This window comes from Festucalex cinctus, chromosome 5 (genome assembly GCF_051991245.1).
Source record: "Festucalex cinctus isolate MCC-2025b chromosome 5, RoL_Fcin_1.0, whole genome shotgun sequence".
Taxonomy (NCBI): Eukaryota; Metazoa; Chordata; class Actinopteri; order Syngnathiformes; family Syngnathidae; genus Festucalex; species Festucalex cinctus.
This window is the reverse complement of record NC_135415.1, coordinates 21,087,703-21,103,236: the sequence shown is the minus strand read 5'-3', so window position 1 is coordinate 21,103,236 and position 15,534 is coordinate 21,087,703. Positions and strand designations below refer to the sequence as shown.

General features: G+C 40.8%; 1 protein-coding gene across 3 annotated transcripts in view; it reads right to left on the bottom strand.

Moving 5' to 3' along the window:
* Nucleotides 1–15,534, bottom strand: part of sema6a (sema domain, transmembrane domain (TM), and cytoplasmic domain, (semaphorin) 6A) — a 132,404-nt gene that overhangs the window by 58,357 nt on the left and 58,513 nt on the right. For all 3 annotated transcript variants that reach the window (XM_077520741.1, XM_077520742.1, XM_077520743.1), the window contains exons 4-5: nucleotides 3,082–3,142; nucleotides 305–367 (exon numbers count right to left, since the gene is read on the bottom strand). In XM_077520741.1, coding sequence (XP_077376867.1) covers nucleotides 305–367; nucleotides 3,082–3,142 — 124 coding nt within the window. The remainder of the gene's footprint in view (nucleotides 1–304; nucleotides 368–3,081; nucleotides 3,143–15,534) is intronic.

Below are 15,534 nucleotides of genomic sequence, written 5' to 3'. Positions count from 1 at the left end.
TAAAAAAAAAAAAAAAAGACAGGCGCACCATTTAGACGGCGTGTAATCATAACACGCGACATTTCCTCTTGCTACGTCAATGTCATGTTTACGGATGATTTTTAATGGCAGCGCCAGGTTTAAAAACAAGAGGAGATGATTGTACAGTAAATCCAGAGGAAACACAATTGGGCTGCCATTTGATGGAAAGATTATCACTAATGTGCTCTATAAATTGTCACAGATGAAGGCTTTATGAACTGCAGGGAGTGTGTTATTACACTGCATGCTCTGTATGTTGGCGTGTCTGCGTGAGTGTGTCTACCTTGTGCTTTCCTTTCATCCGGCACGTGTCCACGTCAGCTTGCCTGGACTTCCATGTCATTTTCTGCAGGGAAAGATCCAATCACGTTAATGTCAGGACCATTAGGGGCAAAAAAACAAAGCATTAAGTGAGATGAAATAACATAAAAGCACACTAGCTAGTAGGGATGTAACGATAATGGCAATGTCGTGATATCACGACAGTAAAATTACCACAATATCGTCATTGTCGTCATGTCACGATATTAAAAGCATATCTGTTGAAAAAATGAGGTTGTATTCCATTTGTGCAGTTCTAGCACCCTCTGGTGATTAATTTATTAGTGCAGTTTAATTTTAATTAGGAATGTTTTGGCCACTGCAGCGGTTATCGCTCATATAAATCAGTCATACTTTTATTGTTTAATTATTATTTAAAAAAAATATATTTTTCAACATCTCCATAAAAAATTTAAAAAAAAAATCTTTACTACATTACTTCAGCCACTTGCCACATGGCCACTTCTCTGTCACTTCTATTATTATATACAAAAACACAATAATGTGCCCCTCCCCCCCATATGAGCTTATTTATTTATTTATTTATTTATTTGGCAATATAATGATTTTTTTACACAGTCTCCTGAGCTTTTTTATATCGCCAACCTCTGCATAATAGGCAATACTCACTGGACATCTTTATTAAGTACAACTGCACAGTCTCTTTAGATCCAATAAATTAATTTTAATTTTGAGTTTTGATTTACAATGTTAAAAATTTGGAGGGTGACTCAAGGAATGATTATATAACTTAAAATTGAAACCCCACATTCGTATGTGCAGGTGTAGCTAATGAAAAGTTCATTGGGCGTGTACTGTGATCAATAATGTCGCTGTCCTGCTGAGGCGGCCGCTCAAATGCGAACATTCCCACTTAAAGCTGATCAGGGACCAGGTCACAAATTGAACTTGTAATTGTCAGGCATTAGAAGGGGGCAAATGAAACTGACTCCGGATCGGTTTGAGGTCTACAGAGCCCCACCGTGGGGTGATTAGAGCTCGTGGACTGATTGGTTAGTCATTGCAGAATGCACGCACACACACATGCACAAACAATGGCCTGCTTGTGGATCTGAGGTAGCCAGCACAACATGTCAATCAGCTGTAAACACATGGCCGCATACATCCGCTTTTGTTGTCACACACACTTATCAATCAAGGGTAAAGCCTACATCACTGTGACACACAAACAAACACACAGTGGCCCCTGAGTGCCGTCCATGATCACTCGCTGCCCGCCGTCATTGTGGAGCATGTTTGGAGCTGATTAAAGAGTCTCGGTCATCAATCAACGTGAGCCTTTCATGTGCTCGCTGCTCTCATTAGGAGTCGTTGGCTGAGCTTTGCCATGGTAGAGGGACACGCCCTTATTTGAATTGTAGTAAAGTCTGCTATTTGGAGGGGATAGGGACTGGGCTATGTCACAAACTGCTGCCGGCAAGTAATGCGCTCACCGTAAAATAAAAAATTGTTAATAATTTCAATTAATCTTTGATCACAAAACACTTTATTATTGTTTCAATCTGCTGTCAGCCACTACTCACATGCAGACATCACAATAACCCCACTAGGCCCCGCCTATTAAAGGCACATATCTAACATAAAGACCGCAATACATCCAAAATTTTCTGTTTTGCGCTTGCTATTTTTTGTGTTCAAAATAGGTTTAAAAAGGGTTTTCATTTGATTTAAATTCCCAGTAAAGTGTACAGATACAAATATTGTAATGAGACTCTCCACCTTCTCTACATGACGCACGGCGTACTACGAGGCACTCTAACGCACCCATGAAAGTCCAAAAACGCCAGCCAGGTCCAAATACTGGTTGACATATCAGACTTCTTATTTTTCCCCTTGCTCTTCCACCTTCTCTCCATTATACGCACTCACTCATGGCCAACAACAAGGCACTCTAAAGCTAAAGCAGCTAGGCTAGCCCGAAGCCCCAGTCCAGTCCTGTTAAGTCGAACTTTGTTTTCCTGTCCCCGCTGTTCCATGTCTGCGTGACATGTGTGTACTCATGGCAGACAACGGGGCACTCTGCAAAGGTCACGCCAGTGTACTGTCCCAAGGGAAGATGCATTTTTGGGATGTAGAAAAGTTGCTCAAGTTTGTTTTGTTTTGTTTTTTACCGTGTGGGGCACAAAAAACAAACAAGAAAACTGAAATAGTGATAAGAAACGTTCTCTATTCAGCTTTTGCATGTTTTCTGCATTTATCGTGAAAAACGTTAAACATATTTGTTGCTCATAACGATATCTCGTTTTTTATAACCATGTTATTTGCACAATGACAAAATGAATAAATATTGAATATTGAAGATTGAGAAACAAATCTCTGAATTCACTTTACGAGCTCTAATGCGTTTATAGCCTGTGAAAGGGGTGGAACATTTCTTTTATATGCTCTATTTATAGTGCAATTTTTTTACCCGAGAAATGTTGAATTGATGATTAGAGAAACGTGAAGCGAAACGGAGAGCCTGCTTGTTGCATCTGAGGATGCTAATGCGGAATCTTATCTCATATCCGCCTCTACTTCCGACATTGTCTCTCAGAGCGTGGATGATGACGCAGGCTCTCACTCGCTGATTGATTGGATAATCTACTTAACGTGGTCAACGTGATGCACGTGGCGAGTAAGACGCCCACGTAACATATGCACACACACACACGCGACGGGTGATTAGGGTTACGTAGTCGTCAGCGGAAGAACAAGGCGTCCTCCAAGCTTCCTCACCTTACTGAAAAAGATCTCGTCATTGGTGGTGGTGTCCGTGTCCACTGTGTATATGTGATCCCTGGAAGAGAAAAGACAGCGATAGAGAGAGAGGTCAGACAGTCTCAAAATTCAACAAACAATAAATCCATTTGCTCGCTGCCCCCTCTCCCCCTGCAGGCAGAAAACGACCTCAAAAGATGGAGCTTTGTGTAAACTTTGTTCAAACTTAAAAAAGATATGCGACAATAGACAAAAGGAGGCCAGAGCGAATTTGCTCTGTCAGACAGAAACAGTCAACAAAGCTTTGGAGTGCCGTGGCACAGGGCCGCGGGACAAAAGCCTCTTTGTCCCAGAGGAAGAGCTCCAGTGCGGGTGAGGCATGCGGAGGGGTGGGAGGTGGGTGGGTAGTGAGGTGGCGAGACGAGAGGTGCCAAGTCACTCAGAGCTGTTCAGGTCAATTAAGCTCACTGTTTGAGCTACAGGAAATCTATACCAATGCTCATTACAGCTCAGACTTGAAGACTTATGTGTGCGCGTGCGCATGTAATGTCTCAAAATTAACGAGCCTCGGCTGCCTCGTTCCTATACATACATGGACAAAAGTGTTGGGACACCTGGCGAAAGGAAGTTAAAATGGAAGACGGTAATGAGCTGTTCACTCTTACATGAAGGCTTTCTCGAAGGTTTTCAGGTGTTTCTATGGGATTTTTTTGTTTTGTCCAGTCCACCTGCAAAAACATTTCAGATTACATTCCAAAGGTGTTTAGTGGGGTGGAGGTCAAGTTCTTCGACAACAACATCATCCAAGCATGCCTCTAAGGACCTTTCTCTGTGCGCTGTCCTAAATCTGTTCCCACTAAGAACAGAATTCTGCAAAATGATTAAATCAATTCCCTGATTAATTGACTGATTAATTGCTGTGCCCACAGTGGGATGCGGCATTGCCATACAGACAAAAGGTGGGCTACCAACCACTTTGCTAGGTTACATAGCAGGAAAAACTAGAATCCATACACTATATACCGTAATTTCTTATTTTTTGATATTTTTCTCTATCAATTTCCCCCCATCCTGAAAGGTCTCTGTTAAAAAAAAAAAAAAGAAAAAAAAAAAAGACTCTATATAAGTCTTAAGTTACTATTACAGTATTATGATTAGGGATGGGCGAGTTGGCCTGATATCGGCCTTATTTTAAGGAATTGGGTCCTCATGGAGGCTGTTGATACTGGCCACAGACACTTCAAGATTATCACTGTTATTGTTCGTCACATGTATTGAACTTGTAATCAAAATAAAAAAAAATTATTTATATTATTTACTATTTGTGTGATTACTTCTAAGGACATATACCATTATAAGGACAAAATTATTAATTTATTGATTTACATTATAGCAGCCTTACTTTAAAACCTCAACTTCACACAATTTATTTCTTTAATTATGAAGATCACTTCAAAAGTGTCTTTTGTGTGAAGAACATTGTTTTGAAATGTGCTTTCAAAAATCACATTCTTTTTTATTATTATCATATACATTCCTTTTCCCAATTAAGTCACATCTTTGTAATAAAAAGCTGGATGGAACACAAACATCGCCAGCATGTGTTCCATTGCCTTTGTCCATATAATGTCAGCCATCAGCAGGCATATGGAAGACATAAAGGGTTAACAACATCCCCGACAGACAGCGACACCGACTTAGCATAAAGAATTAGGGTACAGAGAGAGGGGGGAGGGGAATTTAGCAATGGGGGGTACATTAGGTGTGTGGTGTGAACGGAAGTAGGATTTACCTCGTTTGCGCACAGAGGTGGCCTTTGCCCGAGCACTCCAACTGTTTTAATTGGTGGGAGATTGTGTTTTCTAATCAAAAGTGCGTACAGAGCGTCGTCGTGGAAGCCACGTCTTAATTACGCTGCAGCTCCCAAACCTGCGCTCAGCCCGCCTGTCCTGACTGGCTGTCTCATTAACTAAATCGAATAAAGTCTTGGGAGGGACGTTCATTTTGAAATGAATCCACTTATATCGCTTTCTTGGGAGAGGAGCAGGGGCACCTCCTCACGGAAGAAACCTAGCCTACTGTACAGGATCAGCCTTGACGCGTAAATTGAATAATTAATCTTGGAGAGCAGTTGAAATTAGCGAAGCGTGGCTGCTGCATGGAGAGGACACATTTCCAGTGAGATAAAAATCTCTGTCTCTGGTTTTCATTTTGTCACAGCGGGAATTCTCACCAAAGAGGGGTGCACCCGCACCGGTTAATGGATTTTTTTTTTTCATGTAAACAATGCTATCCATAGTGAAATGACTATTGTGTGTGGTGGACTCCAGACGCATAATCTTTCCAGCGACAATCGCAAGTCTCCTCCCGCAAATCGAATGTCGAATGTTGTAGTACTAAGACTGACCTGTGAGCGGCAGCATGGTGCCACAGGGCATCAAGACTGCCTGAAGTTCAAAGAAGAACAAAGATTCATGATCATAAACACTGCTGTGTTATAATACAATCGAACGATATAACTCTTTATTGTTAATTGTTTATTTGTGGGGTTTTGGGTTAGCTCTGTTGCTACACCAAAGTAGTGGCCAAGACGGGTGACACAACAAGAGCCTCATTTCAATTACGTCATCCCCGTGCCTAAATCTTCAGGCGTGAATCAATTTACATTCAATCAAACTTGTATATCAATGTAACAGTTGGATTAAAAGTGGGTTGACTGTCAATAATGCTTGGAGAGTAGGCTGTAGGGACAATATGCTCAACAGAACAACATTGTATGAACAATGAATGTAGCAGCATGTTTACATATTACACAAGATTACAATATAATATATTGTGCAACATTTTACATTTCTTAAAAACTCGTACTACTGCCAATAATTTAATGTTAAACTGATTTAACATTTACGATAGTTGGCGCCTGACTATTTTTGTGGCAGTTCGGGAGGAAAAGTCACTCTCACCACACCCCACACCACAGGATAAAATCACTCCGTACCATCTTTCTGAGACGTCCGACAATCAGACGGTCATTGACTTTGAGCGTAAGGGGGGGGGGGGGGGGAAATACTAAAATTTGGCCAGATTATCAATACACCTCATAAGCAATAGATCCGTTTTATGTTAAAATTCCAGAAATTGGTTGAGTTTGACGATCCAAAATGACAACATAACATAATCCATCAACCATTTCCGACGACAAAACCCCAAACTCCGCCTCACAAGACTTTTAAAAAAAGTTGAAGTACACTGATTTCCACACCCACCGAAGTGGGACAAAAACAGCCAGGGACGGAACCCGCAACCTCTCAGTCTTAGGACAAAACCTCGACTATTCGGCCACTGAGTTTGTTTAAAGCACTCCCACTGCATCAGTCTGACTAATTTATCTGTTTTAATGTCCAGGCTTCCTGTGGTGTGTTATTCCTGAGTTTTCAATGTCTGTGTCCCCTCACTAGTAGTAAATGTCAGCAATAAAAATGGCAACAATAAAGGGAAATACGTACAAACAATCAAAGGAGAGACGGAAATGAAGACCAAAATGGGAACGCAAAAGGACGATGACGGATGACATCAATATCATCGTCAGTTCTTTCTCTTATTGTTCAGCAAATTGCTCCTTTAACTTACTTTGAAATGTGTCCACTTTATATCAAAAAGACAAAACTAAATCAAAAGCGATTAAATCAGAGGATCGCTTGGCAGATTTAGTCCGCTCTCGTATTTTATTTTATTTTTTTACCGCAAGTAATTTTAAAACAGCTCGTGAGCAATATGTAATTGCCTGCGCCATAAATTTTCAGCTCGGCTCCCCACGCGAGGGCTCGACTGTCCCGTCATGCAGGGCCAAGGCCTTCCAGCAACACGGGTTCACTCTCCAGTGGAGATTAGCGGGAGCCAAGAACATGAGGCATCTCTTAAACATCCTGACTGGGGATGGAGGAGGACAATGGAGCGGCTGTGTCAACACGCACTCACACAAACATACACACACATGCCCCCGTTCCCCTTTTCCCATCCGCACCTGAACACATAACTCGGAGGTTGAACACCATTCGGTCAGCCAAAAAGTGTCGCGACCTGTCAAGATTTTAATCAAATAAATTCACAACTTGTGACAAACTCATTTAGTTTAACGTTGCGTCTTTTTGTCATTTAAATACACACTGTGCCCATTGTGTATTTTGGATGATTACTTCCAGGCTTTGGTGGACCACAAAAAATGACATGGCGTGTTTTTTTTACAGTGGCAACTAACCTCACCCATTCTTCCCATCACTCAATTTCTATAGTACTTATCATTAGGGTCACAAGTGAGCAGGAGCCTTTCAGATCTCAGATGACATGAAATGAACGCCACACTGTAAAAAAAACTTGTTTTGTTTTTTTGCCTTAAATTGTAATTTAAGTTGAAAAAAACTTTAAAATATGTTAGCACAACAAAGCAAACAAGTTGCTGGTCCAAAACATTTTGCTGTTTTTTTTGTTTTTGTTTTTTTTTTACTTAGAAGTCAATACAAAGGACGCCAGTTCTGTTAACTTGTGCGTTGGAACTGGAAGATGTTGCTTTTTTGGTTAGTTAATAAATTGGCAATGTGTGAACAATAGCGTAAATGAACTGAGATTAAAGTGAAGTGCAGTTAGTACCTGTTTTTGTTTGTTTGTTTGTTTGTTTGTTTTTTGTTTTTTGTAAGAGTAAAAGGGTTGGCGTTTATTTGTTCAAGCACTTTTTGAGAAAATACACGTGAAAAATACATATGTACTAGGGGTGTTAAAAAAATCGATTCGGCGATATATCGCGATACTACATCGCGCGATTCTCGAATCGATTCAATAATTGGCAGAATCGATTTTTTTTTTTTTTTTTTTTTTTTTTTTTAGGATTCACACCTTGAGCATGGAAGGATGTTATATGAACGGAACATTAAGCCTTAATATTTTATTTTAATGCTGTTCAAACATGAAACAGATTACAACCTCTATAAGACTGAAATTTCAGATAAATAAATAATACATTTTCATATAAATCTTACACTCTACAAGCTTACTGATTAGTATTTTCTAAATTTGAATGAAAAAAATCGCAACAATCGACTTATAAATTCGTATCGGGATTAATCGGTATCGAATCGAATCGTGACCTGTGAATCGTGATACGAATCGAATCGTCAGGTACTAGGCAATTCACACCCCTAATATGTACAGTATATTGGGACACTTGGAACAAATTAAAAATTGCTTTGGTTGAGTGCAGTGATGCGGAAAATTACCCAATTTCACTTAGCTGGTTCCAAAAAATATCATTTGTTAACTATAAATCTTTGTTTATCTATATATGCCAGCAAGGTATAGTGACAGTCAGAGCAACTAAACAGGCACAGAAGAGCAATTAATGAGTTAATTGAGACAAAAATCAACATTATTTGAAAACATATAGACGATATCTTCCTCCCTAAATATTGTGACACAAAATATGTGCCTTGGCTCAATGAAGGTTGGGAAACACTGGATTAGAGGGCCATGCGATTACGTCACTTTAAAATGAGCATGTTATGTATCAGCCATCCCAAAAACCACAGACTCTTTAGGGGTGCTGTTGTATGGTTCATTTCACTCAGAGGGAATTAAATAATGTCTGTGTTTGACATCGGCTAAGTGAGCATCATCGGCTGCCAGTTTGACTCACTCACTGAGGGCATCCCATTTCCCGAAATTCGGCCAACAGAAATGCACGAGTAGGACGGGAAGGCATGCGGATCCGCTTTCAGAGACAAATATGAGGCTATTGTGAACAAGACATCGAGGACGAGCTGAGTGATGGGAGAGAGAGACGTCCGGCATGTGGGCGGGGCCTGAGTGTGCGACGGACGGACGTGGACATGAAGCCATGAGAACACAGGGGGTTTGTGCGGAGGAATGCCGTCCAGAGAATTCCGTCTGAGGTCTGTCTGCTGGGGCTTTGTTAAAGTATCCTGCTTCTAGTCTGGCTGGGATTAGAATAGCACAATTAGCATGCCTTCTGTACCTTCCAGAGGTGGGAAGTAACAAAGTACAAACAGTATATGTGCTTACTTAAATTTTTATGTGATGACTTTTTAGTTTTACTCCCTATTGACAACAGTTTAAAAAAAAAAAAAAGATTGTTCCCTGGTTCAATTTCCACAATATTAAAAAATGGCATAAATCGAGAGAAATACAGTCAACTTTGGTTGAGATCGTAATCAAATGTGATCTTAGGGACAACATGGAGGAACGTGAACATGGAGCATTAGCATATTCGAAGAGGCAAGATATTTCCCCATGGCCTTATATAACAGAATTGTCAGTTTCAAGAATGATTCGTGGCCATTATGATATGTCTTATGCCATCTTAAAAACACCATCTTTAAAATAAACATATAAAAAGGTGTAGTTTTTTTTTTTAGTTTTTCATTATTAGCTAACTTACCATTTTATGTTACTCACAGAATTAGCAAAAGTATGAGGAAACGTTTTGAAAGCACAAAAGTTGAGCCAATGCTAGCTAGCTCTAGCTAGCATGACATTTGTTTTTTGTTTTTTGTTTTCCAAGCAAGTAAAAAAGAGAAACTATTAGTGTGCAGTTAATGTTTTTTTTCTATTGTGTATCAAAACAGGTAAAGAGAAACTTATTTTAGTATCTGTAGTTTGAGTACGTTTACCACCTCTGTCTGTTGCCCTTCCTCTATAAAACAAACAAAAAACAAACACTTCCATGTACGTCACATACAACCCAGTCTCACCAATATTCATCATAACTGTATCATGGGGGGTAGCTGGCGGACTATTGTGCTCTGTTTTGGCTTCCTCTGGATCAAATCCTCAGCACAAAGTGGACTGGAGAAGGGGACCGGGGGGAGCCAACAGGCCCCTGTGGGCTGTGTGGGGGTGATGTGGAGCTTGTGAATAGGCCTAGGGCATGAGGGGCCCTGGGTGATGTGGTGCCATGAAATACAACAAGCCAGAGTTCACTCGACCCCCCTCAAGCTGGTGCAGGTTGGTCTTTTAGAATGTTTTCAGGCTCGAATGTTTGAGTGTGAGCTTGTGAGTTGATGTGTGAGTATGTCGCAGGGTTAGTAGGGAAAGGGGTATGTTTTTGAGCAGGAGGCCTAGCCTTATTGATTTGAATCAAGGGTGCTTTATGCAAAGACACCCTTGGAATGCAGAACAGAGGAATGCAAAACATCAAACCCCAGTTGTATGACACATGTCCAATACCTCCCCCCTTCCCAACTGGCAACACATCAAGCCAATTGTGTTGTTTCACAAGCACGCATCAGATTGAAGGTTCACGAGCGTTGCGGCAGCTGGTGAGTGTAGGTGGAGACGGACTTTAGTATGAAGGGAACAAACATCGGATTAAAAAAAGAAATGCTGGTGAGCTAAGCAGGCAGCTTCTTATTGTTGGGGTGGATTAGTGTATCACATGCGCGGGAGAAGTGACATCGATGGTTGGACAAAAAGTGGCTTAAAAGCATTATATGGATGCAAAGTCAGCAACTGCTTAAGCATTCTAAAATCCAGTATAACAGACCAAAATATATCACCTCCCTTGATTAATACTCACAGAGTCTGTTCTATAGAATGAGGCTTTACACCGTCCAGAATATCCCCAAAGTATAAAGTGGGCTAATTCAGGATATATACACCAAAAGGATGAAAAAGGGTGAACTAGCAATGAATGCACCACAACAACAAGCCAAGAATATACCTTAATACCAGGATATATAATGGACCACTGTGGGATTTAACCCAAAAGTCAAATGAAAAGTAAAACACAGTTGTCGATTTGAGACTAATTACAATAATAAAGTCCTACTTATCAACATTTTTTTTAAAAAATATTTGAAATCCTGATTTAATTTCTTATTTTTAGATTCAACAGTTCAATGCCTTTACAGACTTTTTAGAGATCTGAAAGAATCCTGTAAAATGCTAAAGGGCCAAGGTAAAAGGTGGACTAGCCCAGAATATACCCCAAGGTTAAAGGTGCTCCTAGTTCAGAAAATGAATAACTTAATCATAGGGTATACAGTACAGTAATCCACCACGGAATGAAATGGTGTATACTGTATCCTGAACTACACCAGAATGTACGCTTAGCCGAACCACGTCTGACACCACACAGCTATTAATTTAACTAGCCTAGAATTTAAAATTAGGTAAAAGGTGGACTCACCAAGAATACACCCAAGGTCCAAAATAAACCAACCCAGAATATACCCAAACCCCATGGTTGATTTTGACCAATACATAATATACCTTCGGGATATAAACTCTGCAAACCAATGGCGCTTTTCCACATAGAAGCGGCATTTTTTGTCCCCGGATGTTAGTGTCTCCACGGGACTCTTTCGCGGCCGTTCCGTTGTAACCGCTGTTTTGAAAGCACGCACGGATTATTATTTTTTTTTTTCACTCACTCACTCGCAGAAGCTTACATGTGTGAATGAGTGAGTGAATTAAAAAAAAAATTGTGCGTGCTTTCAAATTGCCGCGGGAGTGACGTCACGCAGCCGACACGTTCGCCCGGCCCCGTTTTCGACACGTCACCCCCCCGCTCTGCCTCTGGCTGTCTTTCCACAGAAATGGCCCACTGTTTACAAAACAAACACAAAATGGCAAAATACAGGCAGGGGGTGTGGGGGTTTAGGACAAAATCACCCCCACACGTTATGAAAAGCCCATATCTATAAATTGAGAAGTAGTTTGTTTGTTTAAATCCTGTATTTAAAAAGTGCATTTTCCTGAGTGAAACCGGCAGACAGACCCTTTAAGAACACACTTCAGAATACACCATAATGGCATAGTATTGACTAGGCCAGAGTTTACCATAAGGCATAATGTGGACTAGTACATTAAAGGTCTAGGTCTAAACAGGAAGTGAAGTATCTTAGATAGTGACACAAAACCCAGGATATAATTAAAACAATCCCGAGGGCTTCAAAATACATTCTAAACCAAAGTATTATATGAAACATCCCATAATATGCCACAGAATAAACCAATTGGTAGAAAGATCCATAGTTCAAGAGGGTCACTATGAAGTTGGCCAGGACATGTTATGTTACGAGCCAAACCTTTAATCCAGGTGACTATTGTATGTGTAAGCTTTGTTGTCCCGAATGCGTACGTGGCTGCATGTAGAGAGGAGAGAAGGAGGCCGATGTGTAATCCCAGTCATTAGTGGGTTTTAACAGGATTTGGTACAGCTACAATAATGGACACTCTAGCTGCCTCCACCGTTGGAGAACGCGCCAACGGCAACCATACTTGCTCCCTCGCCACAGATTGTTGCCGTTGCCATAGCGAGGGGCCAACGGCGCGCCGGGAATGGCGACTATGCCCCACGTGTGCACACAGCCGAGGTATGCCGGCCCAGCTGGGCTATACACTAACGCATTCGTACATTCTGTGTAGACGGGCCTTGATTGGAGCGCACGTCCTCTCATGTCCTCCAGCCATCCAGCTAAAAAAAGAATGTTTATACAAGGCTGATATTATGTTGCAAACGGTAACATGGCCACTTCTAATTAAGACCAAGCTGTGCCTTTTCATTATAAAGGTGACTATTTGAAACCTGCAAGTGATTATTACATCAGCGTGTTACCAACCTCTAACTGTGGCTCATTCATTCAGCGACAAATGTGCCCTTAAAACCACCATAAGGAAAAGTTTACTTGGTCTAGTAAACTGAGCAGTTACAAGTTTTAGGTTCATTCGAATATTGAAAAAAAGACCCAACACAGATATCATTCTATACTCCATTTCATCCGGAAAAGTACAATTAATCAAAATTACATTGAGCAGGTAAACATGCGAGTAAATCCCCCTCACAGTGTTTATACTCCCCTTTAGCAAACAGACTCTCCTCCTGGTTAAACTTTGACCTTTGTGCACACTGTTATTGTGCATGAAGAATTCTATCACAAGTGGTCCATACAGCGTTTCAAGAACACACACAACACCACAAGCACCTGAACACACTGTGATCTGATTAAAAAAAAAAAAGAAAAAAAATACTATATGACTTCAGCATGGTAAATGGATTGCAATCAGAGTGGTTGATTTAAAAGTGGATGGCCACAACTGCATGCAGCACAAAGATACTAACACACACACCTACGAGTGCGCATCCAGCGAAGTAAATGATAAATTTCCTGCAGCTCTGTGATGAATTGCCTCTGAATGTCATGCAGCGTGTACCTTGAACATGAAATATGGAGCGCCGGGGAGAGGAATCTTGCATCAAGAGCAGTTTACTGCTGAATTACGGTGCACTGCTAAAGCACCTGTGACAGCGCGCATACACTCACCGGCCAAAACATTAGGCACGCCGCCGCAGTCTCATCACACATTGCAATCATGCTCTGTTTTAATTTACGCTCAGTAGACAGTGAAGGTGTACCTAGTGTTGTGGCCAGTGAATGTACTGTATAAATACAAACAATGAAAACCTGTTTGTCATGGTGAATATTTTCCAAACTCAACTGCTATAGGTAAAATTTGAATATAAAGAGACTACATAAAAACTGTTTTATATAGTTGCAGGCAGCCCTCTCACACAATGTAAACTTATTAAAACACAGTTTTGAAACACATTGTAAATGTATTTGAATGCAAATTGCAAGCGTAAAGTGTGTAGAAAATACTGGACATATTGTGGTTTCTCAACATGCATGTGGCTTTAAGAGGTAGGTTGGCATGTGATGTCGAGTCTGCGCGTGAGTGTGAGCTTTGGTCAACAGCAGCTCCTGTGTGTGTGTGTGTGTGGGGGGGGGGGGGGGGGGGGTGCTAATTGTGTTATGTTTACACTCCTGCAGCCCAATTAATGACTGAAAAGAGCATTGGCGACTGTGGCTCTCCTTTCCCAGATATGAGGGCATTACCGTAAGTAAATGTACTGTAAAAATGTATTTTAAAAAATGATTTATATAACATGACACGAGAAATATTTTTCACAATTGATTGAAAAGTCATATTATTTTTTTTTAATTAGTTATTATTTTTTATTTGTTTATCATTATGCCTGTAAATGGTGTGTGTTTTTTATTTTAATATCACGACTTTAGTAAGTAAGTAAAATTATAATTAGATTTGCATAATATTCTGAGTTAGTAATTAGTAGTCCAAATCCATGTTCATGTTCATTGCCCTAGCTTTATAGGGTTCTTATACAGCAAAAATAATCAGTTTGGCTGTACAAACAAACCCATCTGTTTCTAGAATTGCTTGGCTTTTAAAGCAGGATGCATCCATTTTCTATATTGCTTATCCTCACTAGACTGGAGGCAAATAAAGACTGAAGGAAAAAGTCCAAATCCCATCAGGCTTTTTCGAACACTGCGTCATGAACAACCCTCAGCCTTGCGTCTCCTCAGCCTCGACTTCTTCCTTTCTGCCACTGACTTGGATTCAGAATATTAAGGCTATAAATGATTCCTGCCTTGAATTCGGAATGGTGATTTAAAAGCTGACGGGGCGAATGACATTTTCGACATATTGGTGAAAACGATATGAGCTGCTCAACGGCAGCTTGGTAGCGTGCACACATTCAAGCACACGAGATGCGAGCCCAGTGATCAGAGTATTCGTTCTCCTCAAATCAACACATTTCATTCAAGCCCACAAAACCCAATTTATTAATATCAATCAGCTCATCTGTTGCTCAGTTTGGCTAAAGACTCTTTCCCTCCATGCATAGGCCACTTTGTACATTTACAATTTCATCAGTAGCTAGATTCGTATTAGGGATCTCGTTAATTCATTGCCAGCATCAAAACGAAAGCCAAAGCGATTCAATAGCGTGTGCAGCCATTAAAAAAAACAAAACAAAAAACAGCCTGAACTGAATGTGGGGCTTTGGACGGCATTCACAGAAGCCATCTGCAAGCTGCAGCACACCAACGACTGACTGGAGGCATGATGGCAAAGCTGGCTCCAGAGTAAACAAGTCATCTGACTGCATAAAAGCGACTATTTAATACACTGCTTTGCTGGCAGAGCCACTTTCAAATTGATTGTCTCCCTTAACTTCTCATCATTCAACTTTTACTGAAATCCTGTTGCAATTCTGTCCATACTATTAACAAAGCTTTACTTATTTGCGCAGGGAATCAATGGCGGGTCATCCGGCTCACTCTAATCTCACATAAGACCCTCCAGTTTTTCCGGGGTCTCATACTTAGACCATACGTCTGCTTTGTCGACGTATGCTGAGAGCATATACAAACAAATTTTTAAGCATTTTTTTTTTTAGCACCTAAGGTGCAATTTGTTCAGGCCTTTCCATGTTTCACTTGGTTTTCTTGGTGTTCGCCGTGGTAGGGCAGCACAAAAGGGTGACAGTGTCCATGTGGAAGTGTGCCCATATTTGGAACTGCTTGCGTAGCTCTGAAATCACTCTCCATCTCCTCTCCTATTGGATGTGTCATGTCTGGGTCACGCCAGGGT